Genomic DNA, 23,013 nt, shown 5'->3' with positions numbered 1-23,013 from the left:
TTTCTTTTAATTCAAACAACAATAAAAAAAACTCCAAAAAAATATTTGAAGACCCACATTTCATGCCCGAATGGCTCTATTTACAAAACTATCAGTATATTTTCATTTAAAAAAAGAAATACATAACGAATTTCATTGAAATACTTTATTTTTATTTTTATTTTATATTAACATGTAAAGAAAGCACAACTATATGGGCAAACTTTCAAAATGCTTCGTGTAACAAACAGAAATAAAGTCACCAAGCAATCAGCAGGTATAATTTATAACTACCAACAAATTTTATTTTTTATGATTCTTTATTCAGTTCCGTTAACAAAATCCGTTGAAAAAGCTCATGGTGGCCTCTCCGCATCAGTTTATTTTTCTTTCATCGTTTGAACAATTATTTTAATAAATCCAATCTCAAACAATTTCACAAAATTCGCTTGAAAATGAATTGTGAATTTCAAAGAAAAACATAAGCATCCTTTGGATTGTCCTTACAATCTTCGCAGGAGGATTGATCTTTTTTTTCTCGCAATTCTCGACTTCAAAGCCTTTTTCAACAGATGGTCTACTTCACTTCTCATTGGCAAATATGGTTATTGCAAGGTGGATGAATACAGTTGATTTTGGTTTTTTGAGGTTTGAAAATATCATTTTTACGAAAAATTATTACATTTTAAATTTGTAATTTAATCATTTTCAAACAACTTAGATGGATAGTTGTGTTGGAGTTAGTATTTATCGTATGCTATTTGTTGGGGATGTTTATTATCAAAATTGTGCTGAGACAAACAATGAAACGAAACATGTTCAGAGGACTTTCGTGCTCTGATTATTCAGTAATGGTTGAGGGGCTTCCATCCGATTTGAAAGACGCAAAAAGAGTTTGATATATATTTATTCTTACAGAGAAAATGATGATTGAATGTTTTAACGAAATATTTAATTGTACATAATTAGGTAGCAAACCATTTTGAAGTATTTGCGCCTGTCCATTCAGTTCTTCTTTGCTTTGATGTCGGAGAAATGGGATCGGTCCAATCAAAACTTAACAGAGAAATTCGAAAAGTTTGCGACGAATTTCTTCAATGTGTCATCGATTTCTATTTTCATTTATTCTTTTTTAATTTATTTAAATCAAAAATTTTTATATTCATTTTTAAATTTGTAAAGTACAATGAATTCACCAGAATGGAAAATTCATATGATTCATCACAATCATTTATTGAAGAGATTACACGACCGTCGCTAAACCATCCAACAGCAAAGGAAAGAGAAGTTGAAATTGAGATTCCCAATTCATTGAATATTCATTCATCTTTCTGGACGAACTGCAAGCGAAACATGGGACTGAAGAATGACAAAGGTATTTTTTTTTTTTTTTTTTTTTTTTTTTTTTTTTTTTTTTTAAACTTTAAATACCATTTCCAATAACTTGTGATTTCTTGTCTTTTTGTTCCATTGACAAAACACTTTCTTCTTCTCCACTTCTCAAATGTTGTCCATTCGATGTCTATTTGACAAATCAAAGAATATATTGAGAAAAACCTGCTTTCTCTATTCCATCAGAGAAAGAAGCTGAAAGACCCCATTTTGAACCCAGCCACGACTGTTGCATTTGTCATATTCGAATTTGTGAGTGATGCGCAGCGTGTCTGCGAGGAATACAAAAAGAAGACAGAATGGAGCAGATGGTCAGGCGAGCCAGTGAACATGCCATACGCATAGTATGCATCATTCACTGTGATTATATCAAAGTTAATAAATGAATTAAATGTTGATGCTATCTGAAAATTATTTAATATTATTGTTATTTGATGTTTGATCTTCTATCACAGTAAATTTGAAGGAGATGATCTGATAAAGCTTACTCCCCATGTGGAGCCTGGTGACATTGATTTTGTTCATCTTTCGCAAAGTCCAGCAGATGAATGGGCAAAAAAAGTAGCAGTGATTGCACTTTTTCTGGTGTGCTTCAATTTCAGTTGAAATATTTTTGGAATAATTATTGTTGCTATTTAATCATTTTGCTATGCTGATATTTTGCTGTGTAAATGCAAACATGGGGATGAATACTGATTGATTTCATTATCACCTTCAAAACACAATTCATTTTGTGTTTCATTCCGCCTCTTTAACCAATCAATTTCTCACATGCAATTTCTTTTCTTTCAGGTGGTCTCTCTTCTTATTGATGCCATTCCTGTTTTCTGTGGAGAAGCGTTTGTTGCATCAAAGTCTTCAACAAATAAGATCGTGTATATGATAGTTACAGCTGTTATTTTGACGATAATTGCCTATCTCTTTCTCCACGTGATGCGTTCATCGTCATCTTCCTTTATTCATTCTTCGTCTTTTGCTCAACCCCAACGCTTCAAAATCTTTCAAATGGCAATTATTTTCTGCATTTTGACCACTTTTGGAGTGTTTTTGATGTCTTTTTTGGTGAAAAGAACAACCACATATGATGGCATTACACCAAATGATGATAATGCAAAAATGTTGATTGAACCTTCTCTCACATTTCCTGCATCAACAATAGATTATCATTCTTTGTCTCATCAGAACCATTCCTTCAATCAATCTCCATTGAATTCTTCACCCTCTCTTTTCAACCATAAATCATTTCATTCATCCTTTGTTTCGCTTTTACAAACTAATGCTTCATTCAACTCTCATCTTTCTGATCATTCCACACCTCAACTTTCGAACAATTCTGAAGTAGCAGACACAACACAGCATCACAATTTACCATCAACTATCCCCACATCACTGCTTTCTTTGAGCCAAATAGCAGATGCTTCTGTTGAAATGGCATTATCTTCTGCAAACGTCATCACACATTCGAATGATACATCTGATCTAACTTTGACGGGATATGCCTTTTCATACAGTTATTTCGCATTTGCTGGCGCGCTCATGTTTTTTATTGCGCTTTTTGTGCCCTTTGTGGAGATTGTGTACAACTGCTGCCATTTGAAGACGTGGGGAAAGAAATGCTGGCTGAGGGCGTCTCTTCGCCCAGAAGAAAAGAAAAGCACGGCAACAGATAAGAAAGAGAGAAACAGGCAAATGAAAAATTCGACAGAAGATGGCAAAGGAAGTTTGGTTAAAGGAGAATCGAAGTGGAAAGAGAAAGAGATGGAAGATGTGATAGTGGCACATGTTGATGAAGATGACGATTCCTCAGTCACATCCTATTCATCAACCACTCCACTCACAAAGAACCCTTCTCCATCTACTTCTTCTTCTCCACGTCAGTTGTCTGCTTCCTCCTCATCCTCCTCTTCCGCCACATCTTCTTCTAGTTCTGTTTCTTTGTATGAAGCCAATCTTATCGAAAAGCCAGAGCAGTTTCCTTTTGAACATAGAGTATCATTCACCATTGCATTAATCTACATTTCTCTCTTCATTGCTCCAATCTTCCCTCTGATCATCCCAATCCACGCGGCTGTGTTTATATTCCTCTTCTTCACAGACAAATACAACATCTTCCGTGTCTATGCTTCGCCTGCAGTGGAACAAGACGTCCAACAGAGCCCCTTTTCGCTTCTTTCTCTTTCTCTCTCTGCAACGTCTTCTTTGTTCTCTAAACTGTTCACACACATGCAAGCTGCATTGCATTTGCACATCATCCATTTTATTGTTGCTTTCTTTCTGACAATCTACCAGAATAAGATGGCTGACACACCCGAAGGACAAAAAGCTGGTATTGCAGGTATGTATTTGCCTGTGTATGTTGTTGGAGCATTCTACTTGATATACGTCATTTGGAGTGTTGCTGTGGCTGTCAGATCAACATGGAGAAAGAGGAGACGGTTAACAGGGAATCTGAATGCAGTGGAAGAAATGGAAGAGATCAGAGACAATATTGAATCAAAGGGAATTGCGGAAGAACTGAACGAAATGAGAAACGGAAACTCTTCAAATAACAGAATGAAGAGAAGAAAAATAAGCTCTGTCACTCTTCTGTTTTGGAAGATTCTGTATTATTTTTGGCAGTTTATTTGGATGAGTGAAGAAGAAGACGAAGAATGGGTTGAAAAGATAATGGAAGTTGGATGCGATGAGCTGGACATGATAAGTGAATATGGCACAAACAATGAAGAAGAGGAAGAAGATGGCAATGAAGATAACGACGAGGAAGATGGAGAGAGGAAAAAGAAAAGTGGAGAAGAAGTTAGAGCAAACGTTAATCCTGCAGCATTGTTTATGAACAAAGAGGAGGAAGAGCTGAATTCGATGAAGAGATTGCTCAAGATTCAGCGGACGATGCATAGAAATCAAAAAATGCAACTTTTCTCTTCTCTGAATACAATGGCGTTGTCTTCTTCATCCTCACAAACAGCTTCCGCATCAGGCAACGCAAATTCTTCGTCATACTCTTCGTCATCCAATGCAGCATCTAAATCCTCATTCACTTTCAATTCATCACTCGTTTCCTTCCCTCCGTTCTACTTTGATCCTTCGTTCCATCTTCCGTTTGCTGCAGTTGAGAACGTGATCGAAACATACGTCGACAAGCACCCACTTTACATCGAGCCTGAAATATCACCTCTTGCACGGCCTCGCATTCCACCGCCTCCGCTCACAGGAGTCAGAAAGCAGCAGCAGTTGCAAGAGGAACAGCGACTCCAGGCACAACAGAACGGGAAGGCTAAAGACGGAGCAACAGCAACTGCTCAGCCAAAGCCGAAGGCCAAAGTGAAAGTGAAGGCGAGAGCAAAAGCAGTCTCGATACAGGCACCTGTTTCGACACAAGCAAATAATAATGACGAAAGAAGGGCGACTACTCCATCAACTTCTCCAAAGCCAAACAGCACGCCATCTCCATATCCATCTCCTTCGTCCACTCCAACACCTTCACCATCGCTGACACCTAATTCTGGAGTTACTCAAACATCAGAATTGGGAGCAAATAGCAAAAGACCGAACACAGACAGAGAGTACAGATTGAGAATGTATCAGGAGCAAAGGGAGAGAAAGAGAAAAGAACGAGAAATGAAAAAAGCAGAGCAGGAAGCACAAGAAGGAGGCGAAGAGGGGAAGGAGAAAAAGAAGAAGAGCAAAACACCTGTGAAAGGGCTATCACCCAGAATAACAGAAGAAGAAGATGATAGCGAAGAAATTGATGCGAATAACAGTGAAAAAGAGGAACAGGAAGATGGCAATGAAGAAGAGAAAAGAGGCAGAAAAAGAAGCAAAAGCAAAAGCGGGAAAGAGAAGAAAAAGAAAAAGAGAGGAAAATCCAAAAGATCGAAATCAAAGCACAGCATAAGAGAAGGCAGCATCAAATCAGACGAAAGCGAAGAAACCATAACTTCGCTGAAAGACGAGAAAAACGAAGAAAACGAAGCCTTTCTGAAGCCATCTATGAGGCGCAGGAGTGATGCTGATTCAGAGTCTGTTCGAAGTGAAAAAGCTCGAAAGACACCAACAGACACTTCACAACAAGACAAAAAAACAGAAAATTTCAAACAGAATGAGCTCAACCCAAGGGCCGTTGTGTACAGAGACGCCAAGCCTTGCAGACCAGAACAAGCAGAACGCTCGAATGGGAGTCGCGTACAGACAGCTGGAGCGAATGGAGCACGCACCCCCACTCCCACACCCTCAGCCAAGACACCTGTGCAAACAACTGCTTCTGGCTTTGGAGCCTCTTCGTCTGCCCGCCGCCCAACTGTCAAATGTGACACAAAGCCGTCTCCGCAGTACACTTACTACTCCTTCTGGGGCAGAATACCGCATGTGCGTCTGCGCCGGAGGAAGATGGAGAGTCTGCCGATGAAGATGATTGAGCAGTTTGTCGAGTTGGACGGAAGCGGGCGGCTGAAGTCGTATCGCCGCAAAAGCGCAAAGAAAAACCAGCTTCCTGGCTTCGGCTGCCCACGCCCTGTTGCGATGAGATCTATGCTCAACCAAAAGCAGATGGCTGACATAGGAAATGAAGAGGAGAAGGACGCGAATGATTTAAGGAGAGGAACAAGAAATGATTTCGATGAGGACAATCAAACACAAACAAATACAACATCGCTGGCTGACATTCTGTTCCCTTCCACTCTGCTTGAGCCACACAAATCAGCAACTGCTCAAGAAATGCAGGGCAACGGTGACAACACAAACGAGCAAAGAAACGGGAATACTTCTGCTTCTTCTCCTTCGCCTTCTCCACCGACGTCTCCAAGCTATTTGGATCAGTCCAATGAGAATACTCGGCCAGACAATGGAAACGAAGTACTGTTGAACAAAGCAGGAAGTATTGATCAAGAATTAAGTTCAAATCGAACAAGTGCTGCTGATTCTGAATCATCATCATCATCATCATCATCATCATCTTCTTCTTCTGGTTCGGTTCCATCTTCTGCTACAGTTAATCATTTGCTTGATGTTGCAGAGAATTCACCAGCACATTCAAGATCAACATCCTCTGATCTGCTTGCACCTCGACCATATCTTTCTCGCTCGTTTCAGAATGCAAGCTATCCACCCCAGGACGAAGAGAATGAGTCAAAAGGTGCTTCATCAAGCAATGGAACAGTTGCAGTACAAATGACAAATTCTTCTTCATCTTCAAGTGATTCAATGGGTGAAAAAACAAAACCAAGAAAAAAGACAAAAATCAACAAGAAAAAGAAGCCAAGTTTTGATTGTGATGATGAAGGCACGCCTTTCATCTACATTTCTCTCCATTCCATCAAAGACAATGCAACTCCTTCCATTGTAGGCAACATGATTGTGATGCATCCACAAGATCTTCCACAATACTACCTCAGCAACACCACTCTCAACTTTTCTTCCTCTGCTGCGTCGCCGTCTGCGTCGCTTGAGCCTGTTGAAGCACTCTTCTTTCCTTCTTCCCGCCCAGCTTCTCCTTTCACTGTTGCTTCTCCCACTTCTTCGCCAGTCTCTTCTATCTCCCCCCACCAGCACGTCTCATCTTCCCGCCGGTGGAATCTGCAATTCGGAACAAACATCTTCGGCATCACTGCTGGCGATGTTACACTCACTCCGCGTCTTTCCTCCTTCGCCAATCTGCGCACATACGATCCATGCTACTCTCCTGCCACATCTCCGACTATGCAACAGGCAGACAATTCTCCCCTTTCTCTACCCTATCAGCCCAATGCTGGCCAGCCAATGACATTGGACATGCTGCTGACACCACGTCAGCGATCGTCTCTGCATTCGCCTTCACTCACATCTTTGCAACCTTCTTCACCTGCCACTGAAAATGCTCCCCAGAGCTTCTTTAACAAGCATTTCAGACAAGGTTCGTTTAGAATGAACAACAGCAACTCGCCGATTCAGCTTCCTGCAGAAATGGAGAGGATGGGCGATGTTGAAGGAGGCAATGCACATCAAATGAATGCCTATGCAATGTCCACGCCATCACGTCCAGCATCTTCATTGTCTGCATCTACAAGTGCCAGAGAAGAGCAGATGGACGAAAGTGAGGATGAAGGCAGAGATTATGATGAAGAATCAGATCTGTTGAGCGCAGACGAAGAAGAGACGCGAGAGAAAGAAAAGCAGCTGATGATGCTGATGGCACAGATGCCAGACGAATTTACACCAGTATCCACAATCTCCACAGCCACGCTGCAATTTGTTCCACCATCGCCTTCAATAGATGCCTTTTCATCTCCAACTGTTGCTGTCCCTCGCTCTTCCTCGCCTTCTTCTCTTTCGCCTGTGCCTGCACAAGCCAACAACAGTACCGATGCATCATCTGCCAATACTTCTGCAATGTCTTCATTTTCATCTTCCAAACAAGCATATCCTGCTTCCCACAGCCACAGCAACTCAATGGCTCCTCGCATTCCAATATCATCTCCAACCATCCCATCTTCAACAGCTGGTGCATCAAACAGAAGGAACACACTCCATCCGCTTTCCATCTCCTCCTCTTCGACTGATGATTCCCCCGCTCCATTTGTTGGCTCTGATGAAGATGATCTTTTGTCCCCTACTTCTGCTCTGATGGGACAGCCTGACCCATTCCCTGCTGCTTCTGCTGATAAAAGCACGCAAAATAGCAATAGCAGTGTTTCTGTACCATCATCGTCTACTTCTTCAGACGAGGACGATCTTTCTGCTCAATTGTCAGCTGAGCCAAAAGTTCCATTCATTTCTCGAATGAAGCATTCTCGTCAGGATTCTCTTCTGATGATGTATCCAGCTGCACCAGAAATGTCCCATCCAACACAGGCACCACCACAGATATCGACTTCTCTTCCTCTCTCTTCATCTTCTGCCTCATCACAACCAACATCAACAACAACAACATCATCATCGCCCTCATCTTCTTCATCTTCTGGTTACGCTCGTTCCCCTCTCCGAATGAACACGGTTGCTTCTCAACTTCCCCCTTCCTCGCTGTCCACATCGACTGTTTATGACTCGGCGTCGTCTTTGGTAAGCACAGACTCCACTGATTCCACAGACTCAATCGAATAAACAGGCTATTCTGATTACATGTGATGTTGTGATGCTGATTTAAAAGTAAATAGACTCGTAATGTGTTATCCTAAGTCCTATTTCATTTCCTTTTGAAAATTAGTTTGATTATCATTTATTTGTTCTGACATTTCGGAAACAGAATGATTACAATTGCGTCTGCGTGTTGGAGCCTAATTGCGTTATCTATCGATTTACACATATTTTTTATGTTTTTCTTGTTTATTGTCTTCGTTAGTGCTTGTTTTATTGATTTTGTAATTCTCTTGTTGGATTTCTGTAAGTTTTTCATTTTTTTATAAATAACATTATATTCTTACTGCTTTGTTTAAAACACTCAAGCGTTTTAGCTTGCTTCTTTCTATTTGCCTCATGAATCGAAACTGTTAGTTCTTTCATCATTTCGAGTAATGACCAAATCAAAGTTTTATTCATTTTCATGTGAAGTGGATAAAGCAAATAAATATAGAATTTTTAGAAATGAATAATAAAAACTTGAAAGAAATGTGGAAATACATAAAAAGACGAATGGTTAAAGAAATGTGGAACACTTAAAGGAATAATTCGTAAGTTTAAACGAGGAAGTAAAAACAAATATTTTGGATGAGGTGTTTATTTGTATAAGAAGAAAGGGATTCAGCCGACATAATTGCATATGCCTCAAAATTTTGAATAATCTCTTTTGTAAAATGATGAGTAACTTTCGCTATAAAACATTCTTTGACCACAATCCGCAAAATCGTGATTTATCTGTAATAAAAGATAAAATTTCTCTTCACTTTTTTTTCTATTTCAATCCAAAGCCCTCTGCATTTCTGATGGCCGTGAGCAGTTTTTCTTTCATCTTCTCCGCCGACTGATACTCTGGTAGCATCAGCGCATTGAAGCAAGTGTGCGATGTTGGCAGCTGGTCTGAGTCTGGCCCGTTCCTCACCACCACAAACTTCATCTTCCCCAGCCCTCCAATCGGCGCCCTGTCTGTCGACGTCACAAAATGCAGCAGCAGCCGCTTCTCGTCTTCGCTCAGCGTATGCACCACCTTCCAGAACAGCTTAATTGTCGGGTGCTCGCTGCTGAACCCGCCGTCATACTGCGCATTCTTCTCCAGCGCCTCAAAGTCGAGCTCCCGCGAGCCGACGATCAGCAGCTCGAGCTCTTCTGGCTGGAACATGTGGATCAAATCTCCCACAATAGCAGAAAATCCCTTTGCAAATGCATCAAAGTTGTGCTTCACTGATGTGTTGAAGTACCAGTTGATGTAGCAGCAGATGTACTCTTCTCTGTTTTCCCCTGTGACATCCTTGTTCCGCCCGTCGCGGCACAGATCGATCGTCCTAATCTCCCCAAACACGCGCCGCACCACAGAAAACGTCTGACACAGCGACTCCACCTCGTCTGGGGGCATCTGCAGCATCATCTGGAACGAGTGTGCCAGTTCTGGCTGGATCTGTGCGAGGTCAGCGAGTGTGGGTGGGATGTTCAGAAGCTTCTTGTACACAACAAGAGGGAAGTGGAGGTCGAGGATGGTGGAGTTGTAGATGGCCAGCCCAAGCATCTTACCCACAAGCTCTAATGTTCCTTGGTCGTCCTGATAGAATGGATTGAACCAATAAAAAGAAGATGAGTTGGAAGAGGAAATAGGAGATGAAGAAGGAGATGGTGATGGTGATGGTGATTGTGTAGAAGTGTCTGAAGAGGATGAGGAAGAAGATGGAGTGGATGATGATGAAGGAGAAGTGGATGATGATGCAGAAGCAGAGGCAGAAGCAGATGGAGTGGAAGATGAAGAAGGACTTTCTGTGCTTGAATCATCATCACCGTCCAATGCATTTACATCGACAACAATTCCGTATTTCAGATCAAACAGCTCTCTCATCAGAAGCACAAAGAACTCCTTTCGCACTCCTCCTTCGTCAATCGCTTCTTCATTCACAAACACGATCTTCAAAGGCTTTCTCAATTCAGATGCTGTTTTGCCTTCAATCTATGCAAATGTAAGTGAATTCAGAGAGAAATAATTGTAAAATATACGATGACGAATAATGCGAAATAAAATAAACTCCGAATATTATAAATAAAACTCATCAAAATAACTTCTTTTATTATAAATAAATGTTTATTTGAACAAAACACATCCACACAGTCTGGCAACCACACCTCATTCAGAGTGTCTTCGATGAGATGGTCTCTCCGCACTTTCAATGTACAGCTCAGCACATTACTTCCCCGAAGCAGCGACGACAGAAACTGCCCTCTGACTTCGCGCTCTTGCTGGTGCTGGGCCTCAAATCGCAGAATTGTCGCTTTGGAGGAAGCAGTCAGCAGAAAAGGCGAGTTGCAGAAGGAGAATTTCCCTTCCTTCATCAGCACATACTCATCGCCCATCTTCCGCTCGTTGACAACTTCGTTGTAAAAGGCATCGCACATCATGCCTCTTTCGTCTAGCCGGCTCTGCCGCTGCTGCAGCGTCGCTCGAAACATCACTCGCATCGCACCAACAATCACCTCCATGCTTCTCCTCTGCTTCGGAGTAGCCAATTGATCCTTCCCGTTTTCACTCTCTTGCTCTTCTCCTGCAGCATCCCCCGCTCCACTGCTGCTATTGCTTCCGCTGGTTCTGCTGTTCCCGCTGCCTCCTCCAGGCTCATCTGTGCCGGTTCTTCTATTTCCTGCTCTGCCCTGTGAGGGGGTTATACGAAACCCTGTTATCAGAAGGGTTAAAGATACGTATGTCTGCATTGGCCCGATCATCCTTCTCAAAATGGAAGGCTCAAATGAAGCTAGCCAACGAATAAGAGTCGCCTGCGTTTCCATTTCCAGTTCGCACAACACCATGCAAACATTTACCAATATGTCATTGTTGGTAAAATCTGCAACAACATGGCTAAGAAGGAGAATAGGAAACAAAGCAAGAGTCTGTGATGAGGCTTGAATTAGTGAACGTATTTCCAAAAGCTGTCTGACAAGTTGTTTTGTAGATGAAACTAATGTGTTTGTTAACTTTGGATCATCTAATAGAAAAATCGTTTGATACACATTAACAATTGTTGTGGGGTTTATTGTTTTCCAAAATGGAAGTGGTAAGGAGCATAAAGTTGATGATGCTGGCGATGAAACAGATGATGACATTGGTGAAGAATGAAGTGGAATATTGTGAACAAATGGTGACGAAGGAGGTGAAGGATCAATCGAAGCAGACGATGGTATATAAGAAGAATCATCTTCATTAGTTAGACGATGAAGATGATTACTTGTCGGAGGATTTTTTATATCTTCAAATACATGAATAACGTTATTCAGATCTGAAAAACATCTGGCTACTATTTCAATTATCGCTTCATTTGATCTTTCTTCTTGACAATATTCGGCAAATTCCTTGGAACGAAAAAAAGGTGTATCAAATGGAAAAATAATTCTTTAAATTTTGAAATAAAATATACAAACAGCAAAAGTCTGATAGTCTATATTACATGGAATTAGATCTTTCAACGGGCAAAAATTTCTTTCATTCTTCTAAATTGTCATTAAAAAAGAAAAGAAGAAAATTTATAATAAACGCAATAATTTAAGATAAGTCAAAAAAAACTCATTTGTAAATTTGAATTAAAAAATTTATCAAACAAGTGATTCTGCTTCATCGTCAACAGAATTAAGATTTGTATTTTCTCGTGAAGGATAGTTTCTACAATAAGGATTTGTGCATGGATGCTTAGAACAGCCAATTTTTAATTGTCTTTTATATCTTTTGACACGTATCTCCAGAATTTTGGCTGTATCAAGCAAATTTGACATTTCGATCTACACCATACTTGAAGTTTTTAAAAAATAATTGGTGTAATATTTTTTGCCTTTTTAAAAAAAGGAACGATTTGTTCCAAACTTTTTCTGCTTTCATTTCATTTTGAGTCTTTCATAATAATAATAATAATAATAATAATAATAATAATAATAATAAAAGTAAAATTTTTGATAAGCGAAAAAGATTCAGTAATGGAATGTGGAACAATATTTTGAATACACAAAATTTCTTCCAAAACGGCAATCTGTTCGAAGCACTGGACTTCTTTTCGACTGCGTTCGTCTTCAAATCAGATAAAGACGAAATTGATCTGCTCTGATTGCCATTCTCTTCATTCCATTCAGCAACTTTAACTTTTCCTTTGTTCTCTTCCTTCATCGTCTTCTGCTCCATCTTCTTCCTCACCTCATGCTGCCTCTCCAAAAGCATCTCGTGAAATGCCTTCATTCCTTCGTCCTCTGCCAGCCCACTCGTCTCCTGTATATCATTCGCCCAGATGAGTAAGACTGGCTCATCCGCTGCGGCACAGAATCTGACGAAGTATCAGATGAAGAAGGCAGATTATTTGGGCTGAACGTGGATGGATGTGAAGTTGTTGTGGAAAGCAGCACGATGCTCAGCTTCATTGCAATTGCAGAGGCGGAAATAGAAGAAGAGGAGGAGGAAGAGGAGGAAGAAGAGGATGATGACAGAAGAGGAGTAGATGGCTGGCTTTGAAGTGTGGTGGGTGCGTGTGGTGAAGCAGAGGGAGTGAAAGAAGGAGAATACGAAGGAGAAGGAGTGGCTGGAGGAGAAGGCAGATAAGACACGCGAAATGGCATCGTCCCAAGTGGCTGTGCAAATGGCACTGGCTGATTAATCAACCGAGTTTTGTCTGTTTGAGAAGAAGAGATGATTGAAGATGAAGAAGAAGATGATAGTGTTGATGATGATGAAAGTGGAGAAATAGCGACAATTCTTGTCTCGCTGCTCCGCTTCTTTCTCGGCGGGATCAGAAAAGTCGAGTCCAAATCTGCCTATTCTTCCAACTGGCTCTCTGCCCCTTCCATTCCTGTGAATGCAGACGAGGGAAGGAAGACGCAGCAGAACGATGAATAAAACGGATGGATACAGGAGGAGAAGATGAAGAAGTGAAGGAAGGGATTGTGGAAGAAGAAGCAGAAGTAGTAGTAGAAGAAGAAGAAGATGGACGAGTAAAATAAGGAGAGCAGCGCAGATAAAAGAAGAAAACAATCGCAAATGGCAGTGACCTCAAGAAATTGATGTGCAACTGCCAATGAGAAGCAACATGATGAAAAATGTTGTTTCAATTTCCTCTTTCTTTTCTCATCAGTTCAATCACTAAATGAATGAGTTGAATTTTAGTCGATTAACCTGATAAGCATTCCCTTTGATGCTTTTCTGATACAGCATATGATGATGAAGAAGGTTGTGTGTGGAGGATGACGATGATGTTTGATGTGCGTTTAATGATGAAGAAGAAGAAATCCTTTTCCTTTCAATCATGCCTTTGTCGCACCTTTGAATATGTTAATGAGTGAACGTTAATCCATTTCCTCTTTCAAAACGATGCTGATGAATGATAAACAAAAAATGTTCGAAAGAATTGTTTCAATGGCATCTTCTCCATTCTTTGCTTTCACGATCATTATTGCAGTTTGTTCTTTTCTTCTTTAATCCATTTTCAATTTAATTATTCTTCAATCTGATTCTGCCTCCTCATTTTCCTTTTCATTCTTCCTTTCTCCAAAACAAATTCTCCCAGCAAATAGAGTGCGTCAGCCATTTCTCTTATGACTTCCAAAATCCTATCAAATGAGAAAATAAAAATTAAAAGCAAAAAATAAGTATTTTCATGAAAAATGTCATATAAAACAGAGATTATAGCACACCGATTGCAAGTTCAGTCATTCCCTGCAACCACTTTGCGTCAATAAAACATATCCATTTGTACTCATTCCACCTTTATCCTTTTTCCCTTGAACTGAAATTCTATCTCATTCAGCCATAAAAACACATCAAAAACCCAACCCAAATGCTCGTATGACCTTGTTCCATGCATCCCATCCCTTCTGTGAAAAGTGTCCATTTCAGCCAATCTGAGCAAAAACAATCATTTCTTTCAATACATCAAAAATCTCTTCAAATAAAAATATCACAAATAATCCACCAAAAAACATCCATTTATATGTGGTGCAGTACTACAAAATGTTCATCATTCGTTCCTCTTCTATTCATCTGTTTTCATAAATTTTCACATCATTCATTTCTTCCCAAATTCCATTTCTCATGAAAATACAGTCAACAAAATTACATGCTCTAAATCATATGTTGTTCCATCTCAGAAGAAGAAATCGCTGAATGGAGAGTGACGGCTGAAATATCAGAACATCAACAAAAATGGATGAATCATTCTCCATTATTAATTGGATCATAAATGAAATGTTGAAAAACAAGCAAAGGAGAATATTTATTTCCATATGATAATATGATGTTCAACAAAAGCTGAATGATATTAAACAGAAGTGCCCATATTAGTTTGCAATAGAAAAAAGAAAAGAAAGCAGTTGGACAGGCATGATTGTTGCGGTGTCAGGAATATTTTATTGCGCATGGATAATTAGTGTGGGGTGCATGTGCAAGGGTACCACAAGTGATGGAGCAGGATTTAGAGAGGAATCAGTGAAAGTTGAAAATATGAATTATCCTGAAGGCGCATGGCCAGAGAAGGCTCAAAGCAACAAATGTGGTGATTACATTTTATTTGATGAATGCATTAAAGGAAAAGAAGAAGGAGAAAGAGAAACCTCGAAAGAAGAGAAAACAATGAAGAAATACACAAAACAATGGAATGAAGGAAGAAGAGAGATTGTGAAAGGTGAAAAATGGGGTTTTTGCGATGAATGGAAAATGTGGGGAAAGGAGGGTGTGTGCGGTTGGAGTTGGGTTGAGGGAAGTGTTGTTGTAGCCAATTCATCAATGAAACTGAATTCATTGGGATTGATGGAAAGAGGTGGGGAGAGTGTGCTCAGGGCATCGGATGGAAGTTCTGTTGAGGTGAGTGGATGTGTGATTGGAGTTGAGAGAGGGATACCCCTTTTTGATTTGCGTGGGAGCTGTGGATTATTCACCAACATTTCACTCAGATCGTCTTCTGCTTCAGATGAGCAAACATTTCCTTCTCTTTTCTCTTCAAAAGTGATGGAAGGAGAGATTTCTGAGAAATGCTATGTTTCTGTTTGCTCCTCTTATTTCTCTTCATTTTGTGTGTCAACAGCCCCATTCCTTTCTTCACCTTCCATAACCCTTATATCTCTCTCCAAACTCACTTTTTTCAATATTTCAACAGCAAATGATGCATGTCCATCTCCAACAGCTTCATTTCCTCACACCTCATGCCTGATGAGCAGTTGTTCATTCTCATCGGTTTGTGATGTGTATGATGGTGGAATTGCCCCCTCTCTCAACAACCCCTTCACTTCTTTAACTGTTTCAAACACCTCTTTTGTTGGATGTTGTCGCACAAGAAATGTTGCATATACAGGAAGCGAAGGGAATCCATCGAAGCCAGAGAGACAAAATCAGACAGACAATGGGGCAAATTCGTTCACTTGGTGTGTGTGGAATGGCTCAAAAACAACTGGGACAAATAATTCTATTTCGGATGGAGTTTCGAGTGGTGGTGCGATTTACATGTATAACAAGGAATCAGGAACGCTTTCAGTGAAGTTTTGTTCGTTCAATGATTGCAATGCATGCAGTCGAGGAGGAGGAGTTTTGTGCTATGTTATATATTCTTTCAAGATCGAGAACAGCTCTTTCAATTCTTGTTCTGCACAAAACAGTGGAGGAGGAGGAATGCATGCTTATTCGATTTCAACATGTGTCAGGATCAGTGGGTGCGAGTTCCAGAACTGTAAGGCATATAGTAATGGAGGAGGACTTTTTCTTAATTCTTTTCAGGTTTCTGGATCTTCCTGTATTGGAACAGAAAATGGGAAAGGTGAGAGCGCTTGTGTGTTTGAGTGCTTATTCACTTCGTGCTCACTGACAGATAGATTTGGCGGAGGGATGTGTTGCGATAATGCCCCTTCTGCAATCAAAATGAGGAGCCTCCAGTTCATTTCGTGCAATGCAATGTCATGGGGAGGAGGATTTCTTTTTAATCCAAACCAAGAATTTCATCCGATTAATTCTATTTATTTTTATTTCTTCATCTTTCACGATTGCAGATGCACTGATGCAACTCCATATGGACACGATGTGTATTTTGAAGATCAATACAATCTCTTTTCATCGAATAATCCGTTCTATGAATCATACACAACTAATACCAATGAGAAAAGAGTATGCTATTCATTCTATTTAAGTTCTTGGACATATCAGCAGACAGAAAAGAAGGGATGGCTAATGGACAAGTTTTTTGATCGATTTGTAGGAGTGAATGGAGATGATTCAAATGAGAAATGTGGAGAATATGAAATGCTCCCATGCAAAACAATGGGGCATGCTGTGGAGGCGAGCGTGGTTCAGCTGAGCTCTACAATCACGTTGCTGGGTGGGAGGCACGTGAGCGAAGGGACAACAATCAATGTTGGGGAAAAGAAAATAATAATAACAGGGAATGGGAAGACAGTGAGTGTGATTGGGACGAATTCTCTTTCTTCGACTGCAACTACTCTGTTCAGTTTATCTTCTGGTCGGCTGGAGGTGGGGCATGTGGGGATCGACCACAACGCGACAAGAAGCCCATCTCCGAGTGTGTTTGTGGTGTCTGTGGGGAGCGGGGCTCTTTCGCTGGAGGATGTGGTGATCGACTCTTCGACATCAGGAGGGAGTGGAATCTCGTCATCTATGTTTGAAGTGGCTCTGAAGCAATTGAAGACGATTGATGTGGAGATAGAAAATATGAGAATATCACAGTTTCTTTTCGCTGAACCATCATCAGCAGGATCGTCAACTGGAGAGAGTTTGCTGGGGAATTTGACAATTCGGAATGTGAATCGTACAACAGGTGATGGAGTGGTGATGGCAAAAAGCGTGAAGGGAAGTGAGACATTTGTGGTGTGGAACACAACGATGGAAGAATGTGAATGCGAGAACGGGAATGGAGGAGGGATAAAGATTGAATTTGTCTCTTCAAAAAGCAAGGTTCTTATTGGAGATTCAACATCGCACAGTGGAGGGACAACAACATTCAGTCAGTGCAAGTGCAGTGGATGTGGAGGAGGGGTGATGATGAATATGGCTGATGCAGATGAATTGTTTGAGTTATCAGGAGATTTGATATTTGATGGGAATGAGGCAGAATTTGGAAAGAATATGTTCATTTTGGGAAAGGATTTTAATTCTTCTGTGACAAACACTTCGTTCAACTTCGATTATTCTGAAATGAAGGATGATGAAACTCTGTTTGTTGGAAGTGATAATTTTCATTCTAACAAAGATTTGTTCATGTTTCTGATTCCATTCAGCTCATTTGAGATATTTATCTCATCTGAAGGATTTGATGTGGCGCGTTGTGGAAGTGAGGAAGAACCGTGTTTCACAATGTGGAAAGGGATGGAAAACATGGAAAAGTAATATGGAATGAAAACAATTCAGATTGAAGGATCAACAATTATTCGAGATTCATTCAATGTGTCCAATTATCAGATCAAAAAGGGTGTAAAGATGGGAGAAGAAGATACAAAAGCAACTTTGAATTTTGAAATGTCAGTTGGAAGTCAACTGGAATATTTCATGGAAAATGATGATCATCTTGAATTTTCCAACATCAAACTTCAACTGGCATCTGGATTTGACAATTCAGCCAAAACAATTATTTCAAACAAAGGAGGAGATTTGGTGATAACTGGATGCTCATTCCATTCAGAAGCAGGAATGGGCAATGGGTTTGATTGTGTGTTTGTGGATGTGATTGGAGGAAGTATGGAAGTGAATGATTTGTCGATGGAATCGTGCAATGTTGGAAACAGCATTTTTGCAATTAATGATTTTGGAGTTGTTTGCCATTTTGTGAATGTTCGAGTGGAATCATTGAATGAAAGTGGAGGATGCATTTTATCAATCAAGAAACATGAACCAGAATTGAAGATAAATGGAGAAAATGAAGAATGTGTAAATATTGAGATTGAGAAATCATCATTTTCAGGAGTGAAGAGAAGTGATAATGGAGCAAGCATTTTGGAGTCTGCAAGTGAGAGTAAGATTTGTTTGGTTGTGAATTCGAGCAACATCACAGAGGATAAAGCAGAAACAAGTGAAAAAGGAGGAGCAATCTTTTTCACATTGGGTGCATCTGGATCAATGAAAATGGTTGGCTCAGCAATCAGTCATTGCAGCTGCGTCAATGGGAAAGGAGGAGGAGTGTATCTGGCAACAAAGGAAAGAGGGGATTTGAACTTCACATTTGTGGGGATGAAATTCAGTTCAAATACAGCAAGAGTGGGAAATGATATTTTCATTGAATGTTTCAACATCACATCGCAGATCAATGAAAGTCAATTTCAGTTCGATCTTCGAGAGAATAATTATTCACGAATTAATGCAATCTGTGGAATTGATAGTTGCGAACACAAAGAAGATACAAATCTGATTGGATTTGTGACTATCCATCAGAGCGACACTATCATTGTAAGCAGTGTGAATGGATCAAATGAGAGACAATGTGGAACAAACACACTTCCATGTTATTCAATTGATTATGGACTAATGCATCTGACTTCGGAATATGTGAGTCTGTTGCACATTGACACCAAGAGCGCAATTGAGGAAGAGATTAATTTGAAGGAAATGAGTTTGAGCTCTAAGAGCAGAGAAACGTGTGAAGTTGAAGTGAAATCAGAGATAACAAGTGAAAAGAATTCTTTGATTTCAACAACAGGAACAGTCTCATTGGTGAGAGTGAATTTTGTGTTTGATTCGAATTTCATTTCTCAACATGAATCATTGATATCACCAGAGGGAGGAATTCTTGAGATAATGAATTGCTCATTCACTACAAAACGATTAATAGAAGAAGGAAATGTTGTGAATGCAAATATTCCATTTAACATTATCAATATGGAAAAAGGAGAAGAACAACTTGATGGATGCACAATGTCAAATCTCATTCTTCAAAAATCTTCAATATATCTTTCATCATCGCTTCCTTCAGTGATTTATTTGTTTGAGATTAGCAATTCAACAGTTTCTCATTCGCTTGTTGAAATTAATGAATGTGGACAACTAAATATGGAAAAGTTTCATTCAGAAAATATCACAGTTGAGGGAAATGAAGAATCATTGATATCTTGCTTGGCAATGAAAAAGACAATTCAATTAACAAATTGCACAATTGGTGGAGTCAGTTCAAAGACCACAAAAGGAAAATTGATGAATGTGGAGAATAGTTTGGATGTGAAAATGGAAAGCTGCATTTTTGATGGGAGTGCAAAGGAAAGAAATGAGCAGAATTTGAATGATGGAGAAGAGATGTGCAGATGGTCTGGATCTCTTGTGGATGTTGCGAAAAGTTCTGTAATGATGAAAGACACAACAATCTCGAATTCAGCTGAAGGTGGAATAACAATGAGTGGGGGAAATGTGATAATTGAGAAAGGAGAGTTTTTGAATAACAATCTATCATTTGAAGGATATCCATCATTGAGAAGAAATATCATCTGTTCTTATTCTGGAACATTGAATGTTGTGAGTTTGAAAGGAGGAGATGGATTGAAGGATAATTCTTCTCTTTGGATGTTGAATGTTGTGTGCAGTTTTGAAGGGATTGTTTCTGAGAGAGATTCTCCATTTTTTATTCCTGTGTTAGAAAGTATAGAAGCAAAAGAAGAGACAGATAGAATGAAGCTGACATTCAAAGGAATGCTTTTTGTTCCATGCAATCTGTCATTCTCAGTTGTGAAGAGGAAAGGAGAAGAGAAGGAGATTGAAAAACATGTATTTGATGAGGATGGGTTTTTGTCAGAAAGAGAAGTTGAAGGGACTGTTGCAAAAGATCTGATCAGGAGTTGTGGAAATGAAATCGAAGTGAGTGTGTTAATTTTATTTGGAAATGCACAATCTCTTTCATCGACGCAGCCATTCATCTTGAAGAATGCAAGCGAAACAAAAGCAAAAGGAAATGAAACGATCGTTGAAGGAGGAAACAAGACTGTGCCTTATTGGATTATTATTGTTGTGGTATTTGCAATTTTGTTTTTGATTGTTTTGATTGTGTCAATTGTTGTAACCATTCGATGGAGAAAGGCAAAGAAAGAGAACAAAGATTTGAGAGAAATTGTGAATGATAACATCAGAAAGGATCCGAAGGCGTTTGAGATGGTGACGATGGAGATGACACCAGAGGCGCAGTGGATGAGAGAAGAGAGGAAGAATGAAGAGAATGCAAAGAAGAGGGTGTTTGTGAAGACAATGGTGCATTCGGAGTCAGAAGAGTATTTGCTGAGTGAGAGTGGATCGACAGAATATATTCTTGGAAAGGATTCAGACAAAATCCCTGAATGGGTACTTGAAAAGGAAGATGAAAAGGAAGAAGATGATATTGAATTACAAAAACGATCTTCCTCTCCATCTTCTCAAAGCACTGACTCTTCGGACACAGAAACTACCTTTGTTCGAATGGAAGATTTGTGTCCAACTACTTCTTCTATGTCAAATCTGGTAGATGTCATGGCATGTTCTTCGCCACATGAAAAACTGATTGTCGATTTAAGGGATTCTTTATTCATGCTGCTTCATGGAAAGAATGAGAAAAAGGAGATGGCAATAGGCACACTTCAGGAGAGAGAACACACAGCTGCCCAGGTGTTGTTCTGGGTGGCGAATGGGGCACTCCATTCGTTTGATGAATGTCAATTTCAACTTCAATCGTTGGGCAATCTGAGTCCTCATATTGTGTTGTTCTCGGAGCACATGACGATCTGCATTGTGATGCATTCTGACTTTTCTTCTGATGGCGATTCTGATTCATCATCCATCTCTTCATCAACTATTGTGACTTCTGCAAGCGATAATGATGATGATGACTCTCTGCCCTCATCAGCATTTGAGGATGAAGATGGCTTCAAAAAAGAATGTTTGAGATGGAAGGCGCCAGAACTGCTGATGAACAAGAAGATGGGTGCAACAAAAGAATCAGTTGTATTTTCGATTGGGATGATACTGTGGGAGTGTCTGACATTGGATATTCCATTTGGGGAGTATGAAGCAGTGATAGCAGGAGATAAGATCGTGAATGGAGAGAGGCCAAGGATGGGAGATGTGCAATCGAGTTTTGAAGATGTGGTGAAGAAATGCCTTGCACAGCTTCCTTCTGATAGACCATCTCTCTTCAACATGAAAAAGGAACTCTTTCAGCGCTTCCCTCCCGGAGTCATGATTGTTACAGCATCTGATGCAATTGATTATGTAGAAGACACAAATGGGTATTTCTGCGACAGCGAATACGTTACATGCTGAATGGAGCAAATAAATTCAGCAAACATTGAGAGAGAATAAAAAATCACTTTTTATAAAAACAGAATAAGTATCAACTTCTTTGAATAAATTCATATTTGATTGGGAATTATTTCTTCGAAGCTAAATTTGACAATTCTGTGATGAGAAAGATTGAAGAGAGTTGACAAGCCTCGTGTTTCTATTCAAAAGACATTCGCAAATGAATGATGCAGAGTTCATTCCACAAAAATAGGTGGATCCCCAAATTGCTTTATCTTTCTATTTTGAGAAAAACTCCACGAGAAGTGATCTCTTTTGTTTGGAGCTTTTGCATTGTTCTTTGATGATTGTCTGAATTTTTGTGAAAACCTTGAAATTCACTTTTTGTTATCTGTATGCATTTTTGTAGGTATTTTTGCATGTATATTGTGTGTATATTTGCATGTATTCAATAAGTTATTATATAATGATATAAACATTCGAAAGTGGCTTTATATTTGCGGATGCTCGAATTTGTTTTCATTTGCTTTTTTCGTTTTTATTCAATCACATCACGTAAGCATTCAATATATATTGTCAAAATCGGATCTTGCATCGAAAAGAATAAGAAATTCTCCAGAGCAATTTTTCCCGAAATGGAAATTATGGTATATTTTTTTGTAAATTGCATTGAGCAAATCGACTTCAATATATTATATTCTTCATCATTTTCATTTTCTTGAAACAAAGAAGACACTATGAACAATCCTTTAAATTGTTGTTCAATTATCCTTTTCTTTTTATGAAAGAAGGAAACATCAATCCACGATAGTCTCAATATTAAATCTCTCTCTTTTCTTTCGAAAGTTACAATGACAACTGTTTTGATTATTCCTGAGTTCGTGAAAATTTTTTCTTATTCATGATTGGATAATCATGAATTCAAAACTTGTTCTTTTTTTCCAAAAGTGAATTTTTTCAGATCTTCAAACTTGAATAAAAAATTATCAGGATTCCGTTTTGTTTTGAAATAATGAATAGCGTCAACTTTTTAATGGGACTTTTTCCTTTATTGGCTCTTTTTTTGTTTATGCATGCCAATCATTCAATGAAATTTTCAACACTGGATTGATTTCTTTTATTTTTCTCATTAAAAATTTTTGCATGGGAGACTTATTATATTTTGTATATTTTTCAGAGATTTCACAAAATTACTACTAGCATTTTTAACAATTTTCACACTCAACATGAAAATTTCTTTGTTATTAAAATGAAGTGTTAAAATAATAATTTGATATGCACTCATGAAGAAGTGTGGTAAATGTTGAACATCAAATTTTTCTATTTGC

General features: G+C 39.3%; 5 protein-coding genes across 5 annotated transcripts; 3 read left to right on the top strand and 2 right to left on the bottom strand.

Annotated features, from left to right (window-relative positions):
- Positions 1 to 1,701: 1,701 nt before the first annotated feature.
- On the top strand, positions 1,702 to 8,926 carry MONOS_1215 (uncharacterized protein; the record flags this gene model as incomplete). The annotated part of the gene is made up of 3 exons (XM_067864745.1): positions 1,702 to 1,715; positions 1,827 to 1,956; positions 2,164 to 8,926. 3 exons carry the CDS (start codon positions 1,702 to 1,704, stop codon positions 8,443 to 8,445), a joined length of 6,426 nt encoding a protein of 2,141 aa, XP_067725781.1. The 3' UTR covers positions 8,446 to 8,926.
- Positions 8,854 to 12,388, bottom strand: MONOS_1216 (putative HECT-domain). The gene is made up of 4 exons (XM_067864756.1): positions 12,067 to 12,388; positions 11,890 to 11,958; positions 10,603 to 11,820; positions 8,854 to 10,429 (listed from the first exon to the last, which is right to left on the bottom strand). Exons 1-4 carry the CDS (start codon positions 12,235 to 12,237, stop codon positions 9,233 to 9,235), a joined length of 2,655 nt encoding a protein of 884 aa, XP_067725780.1. The 5' UTR covers positions 12,238 to 12,388; the 3' UTR covers positions 8,854 to 9,232.
- A 299-nt stretch (positions 12,389 to 12,687) lies between these two features.
- On the bottom strand, positions 12,688 to 13,065 carry MONOS_1217 (uncharacterized protein; the record flags this gene model as incomplete). Its single annotated transcript, XM_067864768.1, has 1 exon — positions 12,688 to 13,065. The coding sequence occupies one exon, from the start codon at positions 13,063 to 13,065 to the stop codon at positions 12,688 to 12,690; it is 378 nt and encodes a 125-aa protein (XP_067725779.1).
- Positions 13,066 to 14,878: 1,813 nt separating this feature from the next.
- Positions 14,879 to 17,827, top strand: MONOS_1218 (uncharacterized protein; the record flags this gene model as incomplete). Its single annotated transcript, XM_067864779.1, has 1 exon — positions 14,879 to 17,827. The coding sequence occupies one exon, from the start codon at positions 14,879 to 14,881 to the stop codon at positions 17,825 to 17,827; it is 2,949 nt and encodes a 982-aa protein (XP_067725778.1).
- Positions 17,828 to 17,917: 90 nt separating this feature from the next.
- On the top strand, positions 17,918 to 21,706 carry MONOS_1219 (uncharacterized protein; the record flags this gene model as incomplete). The annotated part of the gene is made up of 1 exon (XM_067864790.1): positions 17,918 to 21,706. One exon carries the CDS (start codon positions 17,918 to 17,920, stop codon positions 21,704 to 21,706), a length of 3,789 nt encoding a protein of 1,262 aa, XP_067725777.1.
- Between the last annotated feature and the right edge of the window lie 1,307 nt (positions 21,707 to 23,013).

Source organism: Monocercomonoides exilis (genome assembly GCF_001643675.1).
Source record: "Monocercomonoides exilis strain PA203 chromosome Unknown scaffold28-1221067, whole genome shotgun sequence".
Classification (NCBI taxonomy): Eukaryota; Preaxostyla; order Oxymonadida; family Polymastigidae; genus Monocercomonoides; species Monocercomonoides exilis.
The sequence above is the reverse complement of the archived record's forward strand: the minus strand, read 5'-3'. Positions and strand labels throughout refer to the sequence as shown.

What these genes read in the sequence shown, in the direction of transcription:
- MONOS_1216 (XM_067864756.1), bottom strand. Translation starts at nt 12,237, where the DNA reads ATGTCAAATTTGCTTGATACAGCCAAAATTCTGGAGATACGTGTCAAA. An exon ending in ACGATGAAGCAGAATCACTT is followed by an intron (nt 11,959 to 12,066) that starts GTTTGATAAATT and finishes ATGACAATTTAG; the next exon opens with AAGAATGAAAGAAATTTTTG. An exon ending in TAGACTATCAGACTTTTGCT is followed by an intron (nt 11,821 to 11,889) that starts GTTTGTATATTT and finishes TTTCGTTCCAAG; the next exon opens with GAATTTGCCGAATATTGTCA.